Source organism: Diplotaxodon limnothrissa, linkage group LG1 (assembly GCF_057381915.1).
Source record: "Diplotaxodon limnothrissa isolate DT_005_m linkage group LG1, D_limnothrissa_male_GT1.1, whole genome shotgun sequence".
Taxonomy (NCBI): Eukaryota; Metazoa; Chordata; class Actinopteri; order Cichliformes; family Cichlidae; genus Diplotaxodon; species Diplotaxodon limnothrissa.
Genome location: NC_140596.1, coordinates 37,986,109 through 38,004,142, shown reverse-complemented (window position 1 = coordinate 38,004,142; position 18,034 = coordinate 37,986,109). Strand labels below are relative to the sequence as shown.

The 18,034-nt window shown below is 42.0% G+C and overlaps 1 protein-coding gene across 1 annotated transcript in view; it reads left to right on the top strand.

Moving 5' to 3' along the window:
• The window catches only part of adamtsl5 (ADAMTS like 5), a 63,390-nt gene that overhangs the window by 17,836 nt on the left and 27,520 nt on the right, over window positions 1-18,034 (top strand). Inside the window, exon 2 of the mRNA XM_085358130.1 lies at window positions 8,255-8,330. Within this exon, the coding sequence (XP_085214256.1) occupies window positions 8,255-8,330 (76 nt within the window). The remainder of the gene's footprint in view (window positions 1-8,254; window positions 8,331-18,034) is intronic.

Sequence of the window (18,034 nt, the reverse complement as noted above, 5' to 3'; positions counted from 1 at the left end):
ACTTCCGGAGGTGCAGAGAAGTACACACCCCCATCACCATCAACGGCGCTGCTGTGGAGAGAGTGAGCAGCTTCCGGTTCCTTGGTGTACATCTGGCTGAGGATCTTACGTGGTCAGTACACACAAACAAAACAGTGAAGAAGGCGCAGCAGCGCCTCTTCTTTCTCAGGAGACTGAAAAGATTTGGCATGAGCCCCCGCATCCTCAGGACCTTCTATCACTGTGCCATTGAGAGCATCCTCACTGGATGCATCACCACCTGGTATGGCAACAGCACCGCCTACAACTGCAAAGCTCTCCAGCGAGTAGTGCGGTGCTCTGAACGGATAATTGGAGGTGAGCTTCCCTCCCTCCAAGACATCTACAGGAAGCGGTGCCTGAGGAAAGCGGGGAGGATCATCAAGGACTCCAGTCACCCCAGCCATAAACTGTTCAGACTGCTTCCATCAGGAAGGAGGTTCTGCAGCATCCGGTCCCGTACCAGCAGACTGAGAGACAGCTTCTTCCACCAGGCCATCAGACTGCTGAACACGTCATAGACACCTCAGCTTCACTACTGGAACTTTAACATTATGCACTCCATACTGTACAGTAACGCCACTGTTTTGCACATGTCTCACTCTGTATATTTTATTTTATATATTTTATTTATTGTTTACTCTATTTAATTTGTAAAATATGTGTACACACACACACACACACACACACACACACACACACACACACACACACACACACACACACACACGTAGAAAAATATTTAGTATACACATCCAGAAATGCATATACTATTATATATTGTACATATATTTATTAGTTTCAGATGTAGCCATTCTTGTATTTTGCTTGTTTACATTATTGTATTTTGCACAACTCTGTTGCTTGTGAAGCTCGCACACAAGAATTTCACTCAAATGTGCTGTACCAATGTACCTGCACATGTGATGTGACAATAAAAGTGATTTGATTTGATTTGATTTGAAACAAATCCTTCTCTCTGAATGAGCTCTTCACAAGGAAAAGCCTGGACTTTCTGTTTCTCACCGAAACATGGCAGAGGGATGGCGAATTTATTCACCTAAACGAACTGCGTCCTGAGGACTGCTCTTACTTGGGCGCCCCCCGTTTAGGTCGCCGTGGTGGAGGTCTTGCTGTTGTCTTTAAGGACAGTTTCACCTGCAGAGGTATGCAAACTGAAAACTATTCTTCCTTTGAGTCGCAAACAATTAAGGTGGGCTCTACGAACATCTTTCATTGTGTTTTAGTCTATCGCCCTCCTGGCCCTGCTACTGAGTTCTTAAAGGATTTTATGGACTTCTTATCTTCTATTATCAAGCTGGAGAAAGTTTTAATTCTTGGGGATTTTAACATTCATATTGATGATGCCTCATCTAATTCTGCAGCTGAACTTCTATCTATATCCGAGTCTTTTAACTTTGTCCAACATGTCTCCGGTCCAACCCATGTAAAAGGCCATACCTTGGACCTTGTTTTTTCCTTTGGCCTCAACATTGGCAATGTGTTTGCTGAGGATGTACATTTGAGTGATCATAACTGTATCTTTGTTGAACTTAATTTTAGCTCTAAACAGACGCCTGTGAAGTTAAAAACTCATAGACGCATAATAACTGAGACTACTGCTGAGAGGTTCTCCATTATGTTTGACAGGTCTCCACTTTTTACCGGAAACGATGTAAATGTTCTTATTCAGTCTTTTAATAGGGAATGCACATCCATTTTGGATCAACTGGCACCTATTAAAACAAGCTCGGCTTTACAAAAGAAGACATGCCCTTGGATAAATGAGTCTATCTTAAACTTAAGGAGAATATGCCGCAAAATAGAACGACTATGGAAGAAAACCAAACTTGACGTACACAGGCTCCATCTTCGAGATCTCATGCTCTCCTTAAATGACACAGTGAGAACTGTTAGATCAGAATATTTTTCTAGACTCATAACAAAAAACAAGAGAAATCCCAAGTTTCTTTTTGACAAAGTTAGTGCTATTGTCTCCCCAGATGTGGTACCTTTAGATGTACACTCTAAAGTAGATGGTAATAAACTCCTCCGATTTTTTGTTGATAAGATTAATGACATCAATGCTAAAATCTCCCCAAAGCTTTCTTGTTCTCCGAGTCAGGCACTCCCTTTGTACTCCTGGTCGACTTTTACAACAGTAACATATGATGAAATAGCAGCCCTGGTGGACAAAATGAAGCCGTCCGAGAGCCCCTCAGACATTATCCCCACTAAGCTTTTTATTAATGCCTTTGACACCATTGGTCCTTGGGTTGTGAACCTTTTTAATGTTTCTCTTCAGACTGGGGTGTTCCCCAGCTTTTTTTAAACATGCCATTGTGGAACCAAGGCTCAAAAAACCCAACCTGGACCCAACACTACTTCAAAATTTAAGACCTATCTCCAAACTCCCATTTATGTCAAAACTCCTTGAGAAGGCAGTAGCTGTCCACTTTACGGCATACTTGGAGAAATATAACATCCATGACCGTTTTCAATCTGGGTTCCGTAAATTGCATTCCACTGAGACAGCACTACTGAAAGTTACTGATGATATTATGATGTCAGCAGACTCCGGAGAATACACAGTCCTAGTCTTGTTAGACCTCACCTCAGCCTTTGATACAGTCAACCATACCATAAATGGTAAATGGCCTGCATTTGTATAGCGCTTTATTCAGTCCCTAAGGACCCCAAAGCGCTTCACACTACATTCAGTCATTCACCCATTCACACACTGGTGATGGCAGCTACATTGTAGCCACAGCTGCCCTGGGGCGCACTGACAGAGGCGAGGCTGCCGGACACTGGTGCCACCGGGCCCTCTGACCACCACCAGTAGGCAAACATGGGGTTAGTATCTTGCCCAAGGATATTTGGCATGCAGCCAGGATGCAGCCTGGGATCAAACCACCGACCTTCTGATTAGTGGCTGACCTGCTCTGCCACCTGAGCTACAGCCACCCATCCTGATAAACAGACTGAGAGACCTGGTTGGGATGTCTGGCTCTGTTCTAGACTGGTTTTCATCTTATATATCTGAAAGGAGTTTTAGTGTGTCTGCAGACCAGATCATGTCGGAATCTACAGAGTTGTTGTGTGGAGTTCCTCAGGGCTCTGTGCTGGGACCTATTCTGTTTTTAATATACATTCTTCCTTTAAGTCAGATAATACAGCAGTTTCCTGAAGTATTTTATCATCTTTTTGCTGACGATATTCAGCTACATTATTCGTTTAAGCCTGCTGAAGCTCATAAGCTCTCCAATCTGATTGACTGTTTAACCAACATTAAACAATGGTTGAACAATAACTGCTTACAGCTAAACCCGGCCAAAACAGAAACTCTGATTATTGCACCAGGCAGTGCAATACCTGATATTAAACGGCGACTGGGTGACTTAGGTTCCTCACAGAAACATAACCTTAGAAACTTGGGTGTCATTTTTGATGAAGCTTTTTCTTTGGAGGGGCATTTAAATCAGACAGTAAGAACCTGCTTTTTTCACCTGAGGAACATTTCTAAACTTAGATCCATCGTGTCAACAAGTGAACTCGAGATGATAATACATGCTTTTATCTCTACAAGACTTGACTACTGTAACAGCCTGTTTACTTGTTTAAACATGAAAGGGCTAGCCCGCCTACAGGTTGTTCAAAACTCTGCAGCGAGGCTACTGACCCGCTCGAACAAGGGTGCTCATATGACCCCTGTTTTAAAGTCGCTGCACTGGCTACCAATCAGATTCAGGTTCCATTTTAAAATTCTAGTTTTAACTTTTAGAGCATTACAGAGACAGGCACCCCCCCCCCCCCCCCCCCCCCCCCCCCTACATTGCTGATCTGATTCATACACATACCTCCACTCGTAACCTGAGGTCAGCAAACCAAACCCTTTTAGTGGTCCTCCACACTCGTTTTAAAACCCGAGGGGACCGATCTTTCCAAGCTGTTGCACCCAGATTGCGGAATGCACTTCCCCTATTTCTACGGGGTTTGGACTCAGTGGAGACCTTCAAAAAGCAGCTAAAGACATTTTTATTTCAAAAAGCTTTTAATTAGACCAGGGTTTTCATGGTGTATTTTATGACTGTATTATGTTTTTACCTTGTAAAGCACTTTGTGACATATGTCTGTGAAAGGTGCTATATAAATAAACTTTACTTACTTACTTACTACTTACTGTACCAACTGTAGCAAATGTTCACATTTGAAATGGTCAATAAATGGTCGGACATTTAATTGATTGTTGAAATGTTTTTCTTTTTAGTTAATAGTGAAAGTTGGGTTCAATTTCACCAAAACATAGATAGTAATCTGACAAGTAAACTAGTTATAAAGTAAATTACACCATGTGTTATATTGTTGTAATGTTGGAAAATATGATGCTTAAATATATTCAAGCAGCAGCTGATCTAATTTACCCACCGTTTTTAGATTAAATGAGTCGTAACTTCTAATGTAAAGTTCAACGTAATAAATGATATACCGTGTTTATCTCTAGCCTGGTTTATTAGCTTTACTCTTTTTGAATAAAAGCACAGCTGCTTGATGATTTTAGCCATATCCTGTTCGTCATTTGTTTAAAAATTGTTTGTGCTTTTTGGTCTTTTTCTAAAGTCATGAGCTCCACTAATGTCAGTCCAAATAAAAAACTAGTCTCACGTTGATTAGAGCCATTGCCCTCCCCCTGCCCTGCAGCTATTCGCTAATGTGCTGCTATAGTCTTAATAATGAGAGCAGGAGGAGGCGGGCTGACTCCTGCTCACCTCTGTGCAGGCCCCTGCAGTGAGGGGGCCAACCAGTCAGTCGCTGCTGCTGATCTTTTCATGTTCAACAACAGCAGCCAAAGATCAAGTGAAACTTGAGAAATGACTCAGTTTTGTGGGTTCCTTCATCGATCTACATTCACATAATGTTGTTTTTGTGAAACCATGCTCATTCATAAATGAGTAAGTGTTGCTTATCTCTGGAAAAGTGATGATTCTTTTTAATGAACATAATAAAAAAGCAGTTCTCTTAACAAATATTGTCACTGAGAAAATGTGTTTATTATTGTAAATTGGCTGTAAGTGTGAATGGGTGTGTCTGTGTGTCAGCCTTCTGATAACGGGCAGCATATTCAGCATATATACTTTGCCTCTCACCCTTGACAGCTGGGAGAAGCTTCAGCCTCCTTGTGAGCCTGGATTTGAAAGGCAGTGAAGAAAGGGGAGGGTTGGATCACAACAAACCATTTAGCAAACAACATTCTGTTTTCTTTCTTGCATGTATATTATACTTCATTCCCCAACAAATGGTTTGCATATAGTGCATGATATGAAGGATTACATTTTTATTCTCTTTTTGTTGTGCAATCCCTCATTTCTCATGCAGCTCCATTCAAACTGGAACTAACTGAGTTAAAAAGAAGAAGATTAATGCAAGCTCAAAGTGGATTACATGTCTAAAACAAGCCTGCTAATTGATTTATTATAGGAAAAACACACCCATAAAAACATCTGTCCCGCCCAGGACACAGCACAGAACTGCAGCACAGGCCTGTTTGTTTTCACTCTCAAATACTCAAAGATATGGGAATGAATTACAAACACGTTTTGGGCTCTCGTGATCCTTGTACAGAGATTCAAATCTTAAAAACAGTGCAGTCGCATTTAGAGCTCCACTTTGATGATGATTACATGTATCTGGTGGAGAATCTGTCCTGTTCTACCAGAATAAAACCTACAGTGCAAAGACATGTACGCATTTTCATGGATGACTGCCATTTTGGAAAGAAATCAATTATATATGCTGTGCGAAATTCTTGAGCCAACCATCCATCTTCTTCTGCTTAGCTGGGATCAGGTCGCAGGGACAGCAGCTGAGGCAGGGTGGAGGGAGACCTCCCTCTCCCCTGCCACCTCCTCCAGCTTGTCCGGGGAAACACCAAGGCGTTCCCAGGCCAGCCGAGAGATATAATCTCTCCAGCGTGTCCTGGCTCTTTTGCCAGGACACGCTGGTGTGAATGTGCGAGTGAGTGTGAATGGTTGTCTGTCCTTGTGTGTTGGCCCTGCGACAGACTGGCGACCTGTCTAGGGTGTACCCCGCCTCTCGCCCTATGACAGCTGGGATAGGCTCCAGCGCCCCCCGCGACCCTGAAAAGGATAAGCGGAAGCGAATAGATGGACGAATGGATAGTACAAGTGTATGATTTGATGTTAAAAACACCAAACTTGCAAATCTAGTGGCTCTTAAGCTGTGCACACAGTGGAAATGTATATAAAATTGTGACGGCCTCTTCCTTTAATTGTGATTAATGTTCTCCTCTTTCGGTCACTGCGACCTTCTCTTTTCCTCTGATAAGAATTCTCCCATGTAAGGCCAGGACAGCAGCCGAGTCTCCGAAGGGAAGGGCTGCCCAGCCAAGTGTGAGGGAGATGTAGCGAGATGTGTATCGTTTAATTGGACAGGGCAACCTACTGACCTGGGACTGAGCCAACAGCCAACTCCAAAAGCTTTAGAGCAGCTCAGTGTTTATGATCAGGGGAGAGAGCTAGATGAGCTGAGATGTGGGGGGAGAGGGCACAAGTAAAGAAATGGAGGATATTGAGTTGCCGTTCACAAATGAAATCTGTCTGGCATTTTTATTTTGTCGACTTGTCTTAATGAAAATAAAAATGTTCCATCACAAAACACTCAAAAGTATGACACACTGTGACTGTCTACAAAGCAGCGCAAGGAAGCAATCAAAGAGCTTTTCCCAGAATCACTGAGACTTCTCAGAAGAAAGCAGTCATCCTTTGGTGAATCAGAGGATGGATGTGTCATTGTTGAGTTTAACCTGGAGGTAAGGAAAGAGATGAGGCAGAAAACACAGTCACCGTGAAGCTCAACAGAGACTTTATCTGGTAGAATCTCACCGCCTCACAGTGGTGTTACTGCAGTTACCTAGAATTGCTTTTGAATTAAAAATATATTCATTTATTCAGTGGTTAAACCTGTCATTTTCAGATTTGTAAGGTCAGCGTCATTTACTAAATGTAAGTCTGATCAAGCTTTGCACATCTGGTCACTACATTTCACATCTGTGGGTTGTTCATTACAAAATCATTCAGAAGATTAAAATAATCTCTAGTGGAAATCCTGGGTTCAAATATTACATTTCACGTTAATATTACATTACAATTTAGAAACAATCTGAAATAAATTCCAATTTACTTATTTTCACCCTAAAAGGATGTCACTGTTGCTCTTGTTTATGTCGAATTAAGTTCAAGATGTAATTCTTAGAAGTCCTAAAAGTGCTTAAAGTGGATGAAGACAGGCTGGGGGATATGGTTGAATAATCCAGAAAAGTACATAAGTCGACTTTGAGTCAGTACAGTTTTGTCAAACAGTGTACCTTCATGCTTGAGCAGGTTGCTGTACTGACGACTGAGTCAGACAAAGTCAGACAGTGTGAGATAAAAGGGTTTAAAAAACAAAATGTTTGTATCTGTGCCAAATAAAATGATCAAAGACTGCAAAAAAAGAAACTACAAAAAACAAGCATCAATGTCAGTTCTGTCACCATCTTTGTCTGAATTCTAACTTGGTCAGCTCCAATTCTTGAATTACGACTTGCCACCTTCAGAAAGACTTGATCTATTCAAGCAAACAGGTCATCTGAACATATTTAGTTCAGCCTTATTAGTACCTGATATATTCAAGAAATCCATCATCAACAAAATTATCTGTTAAGGCTAAAATTGAATGTACAGTGAGTTGATGCCAGCAGAGAAAAGAAAAGGTTTCATGTGGATTATTTGATGCTAAAGGTCAGCAGCTGAGTGGGAGGTAAGGCGAGGGGAGTGGTGGGACAGCAAGGCGGGCAGTCACCACCTCTCAGAATCTGTGGGAGTTAATATGATACTGTGGGGGTGAGTTGGGGGAGTAGGGTGGGGGGAACGAATGATACTTACTGAATCGGGGGACATTCCTGACCTTGGCTGCTGCCCTCAGGGGTTCAGGGTAGTATGGCAGCTTATTTGTGTATATTATCACTGACCTAAAGACCTCGTCTGTTTGAAGTGTCAGCAGTGCCTTTTCTTCCTCTATCCTCTTTTGTCTTCTCTGTCTCCTGCTCAAACATGTTTGCAACAACATGTACATCTTTACTTCTGCAGCTCTTCATTCATGTGTATCTGATGTGTGAAACAGCAAAGGGCGACGTCACCAAGCGACTGACGGGGTTTGTTTCTCTCTTTGTCTCTAGGAAGCTGACTCTTTGCCAGGCCCTGACCTTTGTCCTGCTGCTGGTCCTTCCCGTGTCCCTGTCCTCCCCGCAGAGTGTAAGCCCAACCCACCCACATCAGCACAAGCTCGTCAGCCAAGGCTCCTTTTTAAATGACGTGACTCTGTGGAAGCTTCCTAAGCTGTACTGAGTTGTCATGAGTTTGGTTCTTAAGCTTAACCAAACTGAGGCTGGGATTAACCATCGTTTTCATTTTCATACTTTTATGATGTAGTGGCAAACAGCAGATACACTGAAACATTAGCTTTTCAGTCAAATCATCAGTCTTAAGGGCAGAGGCGGAGGCAGACATTTGATACACCTGGGGCTTAGCCCTAAAGGGTAGTATGCATGTGGGATGGGGGGGATTAATAGGCTCTGTTTTGAGTTTTGTTCAAAAGAAAGAATGACTTCATATGAGAAAAAATATATATATTTCACATATGCAGGACACCTTAAACTATTTTTATAATTAAGCAGCGAGGCAGAACAAAGTCGGGGCTGTATCAAGACACACAGACTAAACCCCAATTCAACCAGACCCAGAACTGATCCGGAATTAAAACAGGACTACAACAGTTCAAAATCAGGACTACTTAGGATTTAACCAAAACAGAATCGTAATCAGAACTAGATGATAGTAGCACTAAAAATCATCATAGACCTGCACTACACTTATTTTTTAATTCTACCAAAGTCCACTATTTAGATTCAGAAACGTTTATATAATTATTTAGCCGTGTTGTGCAAACAAGCCTGCAAAACTCAATAAATATAGAATCTGAAAAATAACAAACCTAACGGTGATACTTTTGGTAAACAACCATTTGACTAACATGTGTGTCTCACCTGCTCTTGTTCTCTCTCTCTCTCTCTCTCCCTCTCTGTTCCTCTCTCTCCCTCTCTCTCTCTCTCTCTCTCTCTCTCTCTCTCTCTCTCTCTCTCTCTCTCTCTCTCTCTCTCTCTCTCTCTCTCTCTCTCTCAAACACCAACATCATCAAATATACAGTTGAAACCAGATGTTTAAATACTCTTCAGATAAAAACACTTTTTTAATTGTAACATCAAATCAGACTAAATGTTTATTTTTTTAGATTGATAAATATAAAAAACATATTTGTTAACTTTAAGAGTAAAGAGAGAAACTGTCTGTATTTCTTAATTGCAAATGGCACCAAATTGTATTCAAACTGAGCCACACTTATGGAGCTCCACAGTTCTGTTCCTGGTGTTTTGGTTGACATCTCTTAATTTTCCCATGTCACAGAAACAGGCTCTGTGTTTTGCCTTATAAGCATCCACAGCTGTGCCACCAATTTACTCACATGGACTCTACTAACCAATCAGAAGCTTCTTCAGCTCAGAATGGAATCGTCTGCAGTTTTCTTATTAATTAACAATAAACTTAGTGTACATGTACTCCTAAATTTGACGAAAGTGATAAAAAATAGAAGCTCTGTCTCTCTTTATTCTGACATTTAACTAATTCAAAAGATATTTCAATGTTTATTTATCCAAAACAAGTTTACTCTAAATTGATGTTGTACAGTAAAAAATGTTCTTGTATTTTCAATAAAGTGTATGTAAATATCTGGTTTCAGCTGTGAATGTACTGCTGTGTGTTGAAGTTCCTCTTGTTTTGCATAGAAATATACTGAACAACATACAAAGCATAATATATAAAATAACATCTACCAGAGTTTTTTCTTTGAAAGAAGCTCCTTATGTCCATTCTTGTATATCAGTGCATTACTGAAACCGATTTATTTAGCCGTGGAGGGAAACAACTGAAAATATGAAATAAACACACATGTAAGCTAAGACTCTCTAAAGAAACAGCATTGTTGTTGTTCCGCTTTTCATTTCGCCGTTTGTTGATTCACGTGAAGAGAAAGTAACGTAATATGGGTCAAGTGATCAGTTTGATATCAATCTTTCGTGATTCACCGTCATATTTACATTATTTGTACAGTACGAATGATTTGCTTTGGTACCTGGTCAAACGTCATTTCTCCTCTGTCTGCCTCCCTGCGCTTCTCCAACAGCGCACTCGCAGACAGCAGCTCCCCCCGCCCCCTCGCTCAGTGTCTGAGCTCGGATCATACCAATATTAGGGGGGATTTACGCACAGTCATAAATTCCCAAAGTGTGCACTATGTGCTTCGAATACTGTGTGTAGTTTTTGTTTTATACAGTTGTCAGCCAGGCATCTAACTATGAAAAAATTACACTCCAAAAGACCCCAGGCTTCTTAAAAAACGACCCGGGCTTAAGCCCAGCAAGCCACCCCACCCCACCGCTCCGCCACTGCTTAAGGGGTGTTCAAATTCATAGGCTGTATCCTCCTGAGGACCCGGCCTTAGCGGTCCACGTGGGCCGGGTAGGCCAGAAGTGAGCGGCTGTGAAATTGGACGGTCCAGCCTTCAGATTTGCGTCACCAGCTGTCTCGGTGGAGTTTAGCTGTCTGCTCCTTTCTATCTAAAATATAACAGGACACAGGAGTAAACTCTCGACCATCTCACACTTCTGTTTAATCAGTTTTCTGTTTGATGTTTATTTAGCTGTGTGAAAACTAGAACTTTAATCTCAGCCAAACCGATTTACTCAGGAACAAATAAAACATTGAAATAAAAACAAACAATAACATTTTTAAGTTATTAAGTGACTTATATATCACGTTTAACCTGACTAGTGAAAGACTGTGGGGGTCTGAAAACCATGTGTCGGGAGTTTGCCATTCTCAGCGGCTCTAGTGACCCTCGAGCTCCCGGCGAGCTATCGAGCTGGTGGGTAACAGACGTCTCCTAAAATGTCGGAGCACTTTTGCAAATATGTGACATTGTGATAAACCGAGCAGATATTTGAACTTTACACAGCTACATTCTCGCCTGAAAATATCTTAAAAGTGAAAGAGTAATAAGAGTAATATTACAACTAAGTAGCGTCCGCCATTATTGGAAACTGGAATTGGCTGGGCCGTACAATGAATTCTGGGATATTCTGGGGAAAATTAGGACGCATTTGTCGACCATATTTGGCGGAGTCTACGAATTTGGACACTTCCATAGTTTAGCTAAGAATTCACTTTTTTTGTATAGCTGCTATCAGCTAACAAAAATCGCTCGCTCTCAAGCCAACAAATGTTCTGGTGCTAATTATAGACTGTATATAAAAGATAAACATAGCGACCTTGATGAAAAGGTCACACATTAGTTTTAAACTCTTCATAGCTTTGGACAGATTGTGTTTTGGAGTGGCCAGAGGCTGGAGGGCTAACATATTAGCTCAGCTCAAGGTAGCAAGCTTGGTTAGTACGCTAACCAACAACTCTACCTTGCAGCAGGATGGATTATTTGTAATAATATCTTCCAGAAAGCACCAACACCGATCAGCTGTAGCTGCCTAGTTTGAGACACCTGTCATTAAAAGCAGCTACAACCCCGACTTCAGTTTCAAGATGGCTGTTAAAAAAATAACAACTCGCTCATGCTCTAGTAGAAACTGAAGGACTTTTTGTACCAATTCTACATTGACCTAATGTTTAAGCCCCAGAGGAGACAGCTTGATGGTAATGAGACACATGAATCAAGAATGGAGACATTGATCAGTAAATCAATGGTTAATAAGTGTGCTGTAAAAAATGAAAGAGTGACCTAGGAGATGCTAAAAGTTAAACAAAATGGCACTACTGGTGATTTATTTTCTCTGTTACTTGTTATTGAATCACCCACTGATGTATACTGTTGGTATTCTCCTTATTAATGAAAAATCATTATAATATTTATCTTTTTTGGTGTATTTTAAATATCTTTGATCTTACTATGACAATTTTCCTGTTATAGCGCTCCATAAATTGTATTCCAGGGCTCTAGAGTGCGACCAATTTAGTCGCAAATGCGACCAAATTTTTCAATGGTGCAACTAAAAAAAAAATCTTAGGTCGCACCGGTGCGACCAACTTTTTGAGTAACAAAAAAAACCAAACAAACAAACAAAAAAAACCTCCGCAACTCTAAAAGACACACATTATGCCCCTATCGTGGTCTAAATCAATCAGAGACAGTCAGGGGCGGGGCCTCTCTGATTGGTCATGGTCCAGATATTCCCGTAGTCCTTCGTGTGTACGTTTGAAAGTGCAGGCGGATAGAGAGAGGTGAGTAGCTTGAATAAAGCGATATCGATTCATTAAATCCTGAATCGACATTTAAATATAAACTTATTTTACCAGAAACACCAGAATCTCAGGTTAAAGCTCATAAAACTATTTCAACAACCACCAAACAGTAAATGAGAGCAGGTACACGACCAAAATTCACTGAACCAGCAGCAAACCACGCTTCACATTTGATAAACATCACCATTAATTCCCTCTTACTTTTGCTGTTTTGCTTCCACCACAATAAAAATCACACTTCATGCACAGCTCTCTCTCTCTTTCTCTCTCTCTGTGTACTTCAAGAACAGTTTCCCATCTCAAATCTGTTTTCTGCATTATTCATTCGCTTATTACCCATCAGTCTACCGTTGTTTACGGCGCTGTCGACCGCTGTTTTTTTTGTTTTGTTTTGTTTACTTAACCACGTCGGACAAGAAAGACTGATTTCTGCTGTTCAATACTGAAGACATTTAAACTTTTTAAAATTATGCAAAATGCAGAATATTTTTAAGTTTATCTGCTATAAAAAGCCAGGCCAGGAAAATCTGCTTCATGTTTTTCTGAGTTTTATCCTCCGTTACTTTGACACAAAGGCCTCTGCTGTGATGTTCACATCTCTGATAAAGTCTCACAAGTGTCAGTGCTGATCAATGATCAGAATTATAATATTTCTGACTCTCTGAGGCAAAATTGAATCGAATTGGGACTTTGTGAATCGAATCGAATGGATTATAGAAATCAGTGATGATACCCAGCCCTGGTGAGCAGCCTAGGCCTGAGAGGTGGATGTAGCTGTGGGTAATGAGAAAAGATGAAAAGAACGATTGATAACTTTTTTGTTAAGGCCTGATCCGTCTGACATTCATAGCCAGCTCTGACATGAACCCATTAACCTCTGAGCACTGAAAAAGCACAGTGTGTCCAGAGAACACATTATATGTCGTCATAAATGCACTGCCCAAGTGTCCCCACTGCCTTTCAGCGGCAGGCAGCAGCAAACAGGTCGTCAGAGGAGACCGATGTGATGATTACGTTTAACATTGGCACTCTTTGGCAATATTGTAGACAAAGCACTTTGTACAAGCACAAGATTGTTAGTTAATCATTTACAAATCAATATTGTCTGTATAGACAGAAATTCCCCCCCCAAAAAAGTGCACAGGTAAAACTACAGTGTTAAGCGATGCGGTTGAAAAATTTGGGTGCGCCTAACTTTTGTGCTGGTGCGCCTAAGAAAAAAAATTTAGGTGCACCAGTGCAACTGTGGCAAAAAGTCAGTCTAGAGCCCTGTATTCCCACAGATTTTAAGGAATTCACTGAAAGTTGGATGACGTATGTGTTGAGTTTTGCAAGAATGGAAGAGAGTGTTTTAACAAATGGCATCGTGTTTTATTTGCATGTGAAACCTGCCAGCGCCTAAAGCCATATCCCAAAGCCGCCCCCACGTTATCCTGTCTTCATGCCTTCTTTTTCTTACAGTTCAGAGTTAAATATTGTGATTAAGGCCATTTGTGAGGAAGAAAAATCCCAACTTTCAGGTCCCAAAGAGGACCAGCTCATTTAGATAATAAACCAATCACAGACCATAGACTAGTCACAGCGATTGAGCCGATTGGCTTTTTCTTGCAGGGTGTTTGTCCTCTGATGGGATTTTGTCTTGAGCAGAGGAGCGCTGCTCCAAGCCAGCATCCTCATTGTCTCCTATTCTGTTGTGTTTGTCGCTGCTATGCCACCTTTTCCCATCTTACCGCATCTTTCATCGCTATTTGTCTTGAGGTCAAGCAGACAACCATCCAACCTTCCCCGAGGGCTGACTGGAATAACCACACTCAGACACTGCCCCCCCCTCCCAGCTGCTGTGACACCTGAAACAGACCAATGGATCCATTCTTCATTCTTCATTTTCGTGTTACAGTTGTGTCATTTCAAAAAGACTAGTAACACATTATTTTCAATCCTTGTTTCAGAGTTGTTTACACTGCTGAAACATCTTTTGCTCTCGGTCATTGTTGCAGCTGTGCTGGCAGCGTCTCGGGTGGCCACGGCAAAAACAGAACATGAAATACACCAGACTTGGACATGGTGTAACCCCGCCACAGGCTTGGTGTATTTCCCCTTGGATTCAGAGAACAGCATGTACAGATGTTATTGCTTCACTTTTATAGGGCTGTGATGCTTCTGCGTTTCTTTGTTCTCACTGGGAACTTTGGTTTATGGCTGCAAAGAAACAGCCATTTCAGTTACTGTGTAAGCCTTACTGCAGCGCCCCCAGCTGTGTGGACGCCAGTATCTGCAGGTTGTTTACGTGTCTTTAAGTGTTTCTAGATACTGCAGCTCTCATAATTATCAAAAACATCTATGCTACGTGAAATCATATGCTTACAACTGCTACCGATATTTAGTGATTAATAAAAAAAAAAATTGCATTCATCACCACAAAAAACAATCATTCGTCTCTTAACACCGAAACTGTTAAATGAATTCATGACTGATAAAAAAAATTACAAAGTGCAAATGAAATAAAAGGAGGAAAACTGTGAGGAGGGGGAGTTGGCCATCCAACTGCGGTCTGGAGTGTGGGGCCTTCCTGCTGCTGCGGAGTCGGGGCGGTCTGCCTCCCCCCACCGCAGGGAAAAGGGTAACACCACCTGGGTCTGGGTGCAGTTCCCCCCTCCAGGGGCAAGGGTACCTAGACCCGGTTTGTAGAGTACGCTTGGGGAGTGTGATCGTGTGTACAGCGTCTCTTTATGTCTGTCTCCACGTTGGTTGAGTGTGGAGTAAGTGCATATGAGAGCATGAGGGTGGGAATGGATGTTTGTATCTGTGTGTGCCTGTATGTCTGTGTCTATATGTCAGGTTGGGTGTCAGACGCCACCTCTCTGGGGACATCTCAGGCCCTCCAAGGTTTGGAGGCCTATCTCCCCCTACCACCACTTCCCCTGCCAGTGGCGGACTCCCTCAGACATCGGTGCGTTGGTGGTTCTTTGTGTCCGGGGATGGGCGTCCAGGTACACACCGGCTCACTCCTTGGCGGCCGCTTATCGGGGCCTGGAGCCTGGGGCTCGCTCGGGCCACTTCGGAGGTGGGGTGCCCCCGGCCTCTCGGCCTGGGGCTCGGTCACTCAGGCACGGCTGGCTGCCGGCGGAGCTCACGGGCGCGTCACTGCAACTCCCCCTGGCTTCTGCTCCGCGGCTGCTGAGTGAGCCCTCATCTGGGACTCTCCTCAGCTCTTTCTGGGACAGTGGCGCGGCTGCCCCTCTGTTGGTCTTCCTTGGTCTCTTGTGTTCTGGGGGCCTCTGGATGTCTGGAGTTTGGATCTCCTCCATACCTGCTTCATGCCCTGGAGGACGGGGCTGTGGCCCCCCCACACCCTCTAGCAGATCATTACATGAAGGAACCTTTTAAAAAACAAAAAACAAGCGCGTCCATGCTCACAGGTGTACACACGGGTGATCACACCCACAAACGACACCCTTTTTGGCTCCTACCTCAAAGCACACTGTGTTCTGTTGATCTTATGTGCTGCACAATAATGTTTAATATTTAGTATTTACTGTCATATTCCCATATATCATTGTGATGTTGTTTATTCTATTACTCTCGTTTTCTTCTGCTTGTTTTCTTTTTTCTTTCTCAGCAGGTGATCCAGGTGATTGATATATGCATTTTTTTTCCTCTGCCCGTTCTGTTGGTTTTTGTTTTTTGCCCTTCTCCCCCGTCCCTCTTCTCAGCTGTTTCTCTTTCCCTCTTTCTTTCTCCCCTTCTTTCCCCCAGTCAAGTCTGTCCCGTATTCAGTAAGTGAAAATAAAATAAACAATAAAAGGTGAATCAAATGGACCATTACGGCAAGGCTGGGATGGTCAATTCGGTAAAGTAAATCCGTTGGGCATCTTTGTTTGCCTTTAGACAACAATTCTGATGGCAAAAGAGCCAAACGGGACAGGCAAAAAAAAAACAAAAAAAAGAAAAGGAGGAAAACTGTGGACAAATATACTAACATAACAACATCAACTCTATAATCACACAGATCAGATGCTTGAAATATTTACCTGAGACTTGAACAACAGAATAGTTCAAATCTTCACCCCTGACTCCCAAAGCTGCATGTTAAATTTGCAGATTAGGATTTGTTTCTCGGGCACAAAACTCACATTTTTAACTAGAGAGCTTCAACTTTTACACAACTTTACACAGATTAAAACACTGAATCAGGAATAATGTCTTCCTTTTGATCTGACCACACACTACAGTAATTATCTTAATTACATTAATGCTTTCCTGCTTTATTTGGAGCACAAGTGTCATTCTTTGCAGGTATATTTTATACAAATGACACATCAGACTCCCCTCTATATGAGTGTGTATCGACCCTGGAGAAAAGACCCTTTGTCCATCCAGCTTACAGAATGGAAACAGTTATGCCAGGTCAGACAGGCGAACAGTCGAACAACGTTACACTGTGGCAGTTTACCTGCACGCTGGCTAGAGAGACGTAGACTCTTTACTCCGTCTCTCTTTCTTTATGCAGTTTGCTTTGTGCAAAGAAGACACTTTTTTCTCTGTTTGGTGTGAATGGTGGAGGAGAGATGGGGACATTGTAAAGGTCATAGGTCAACTTAGTTAATTAGAAAGCTAGTCCGACCCATTGACAGCTGTTATCAAGGCTAATTTGGCTGGCGCTGATGCTAATGACAGTGACCTCAGGTGACCCTGCCATAGTAATGCTGGACAGTTATAGCAAAGGTCACTCTCAGCTTTGTGTGTAACGTTGTATGAGGGTGTGTTTGCATCTAACCATTTTTTTTATTTTTTATTATGAGACACTTTGTCGCTTTTTCTCCACACACGTAAATGCCAGACGTTCAAAGTACAGAGGATTTGTTTTGAAGTTTTAGATGTGGGAGTTTTAACATGTTGATTTATGGATACCAAAAGCCATTTAATGTTGAGCTCGGGGGATTCAGACGGCTTTTAATAACAGTTCTTACATGATGAATTTTATCTTTTGTAAAGTGGCTGTCACACTTTGAAAAACAGGATTGATGTAACCCCAAGGTGAAACTGTTCGTCATGTACTGCAGTCAGGAAACATGAAATGGCTAAATCACAGTTTATCTCCTGACTGTGCAGCTACATGAAGCAGTTTTCACAGTCACTGCTGATCTGTTGTTCATTTTGAAGGGTTGCATTGTTTTCAGCTCATTATATCCTCTAACTTTGTTTTTATATTTCTGTCAACATATTTACAGTGCAGACCTAACCTGCTACTGGCTCCCTGTTAAACCCAGAATTAAGTTTAAAATCCTCTCATACAAGGTCCTGAATAATCCGTCCCTATCGAGTCTTAAAGACCTCACAGTACCGTATCACCCCAACAGAGCACTTTGCTCTCATAATGCAGGCCATCCTGCGTCATTTAAAGGTAGAATGGGAGTTCGGATAAACCTTTTTGATAGAGGTGGATCAGGTGACCCTGAATCCACCTTTTGACATGCTGAAATAGGCTTAGGCTGCTTCCCATGATTCACTGACTGCTTCTTATTTTATTTTTATCTATTTTATTTAGAAAGCGGGGCAACATATTAATGAACATTTAAACAGATGTA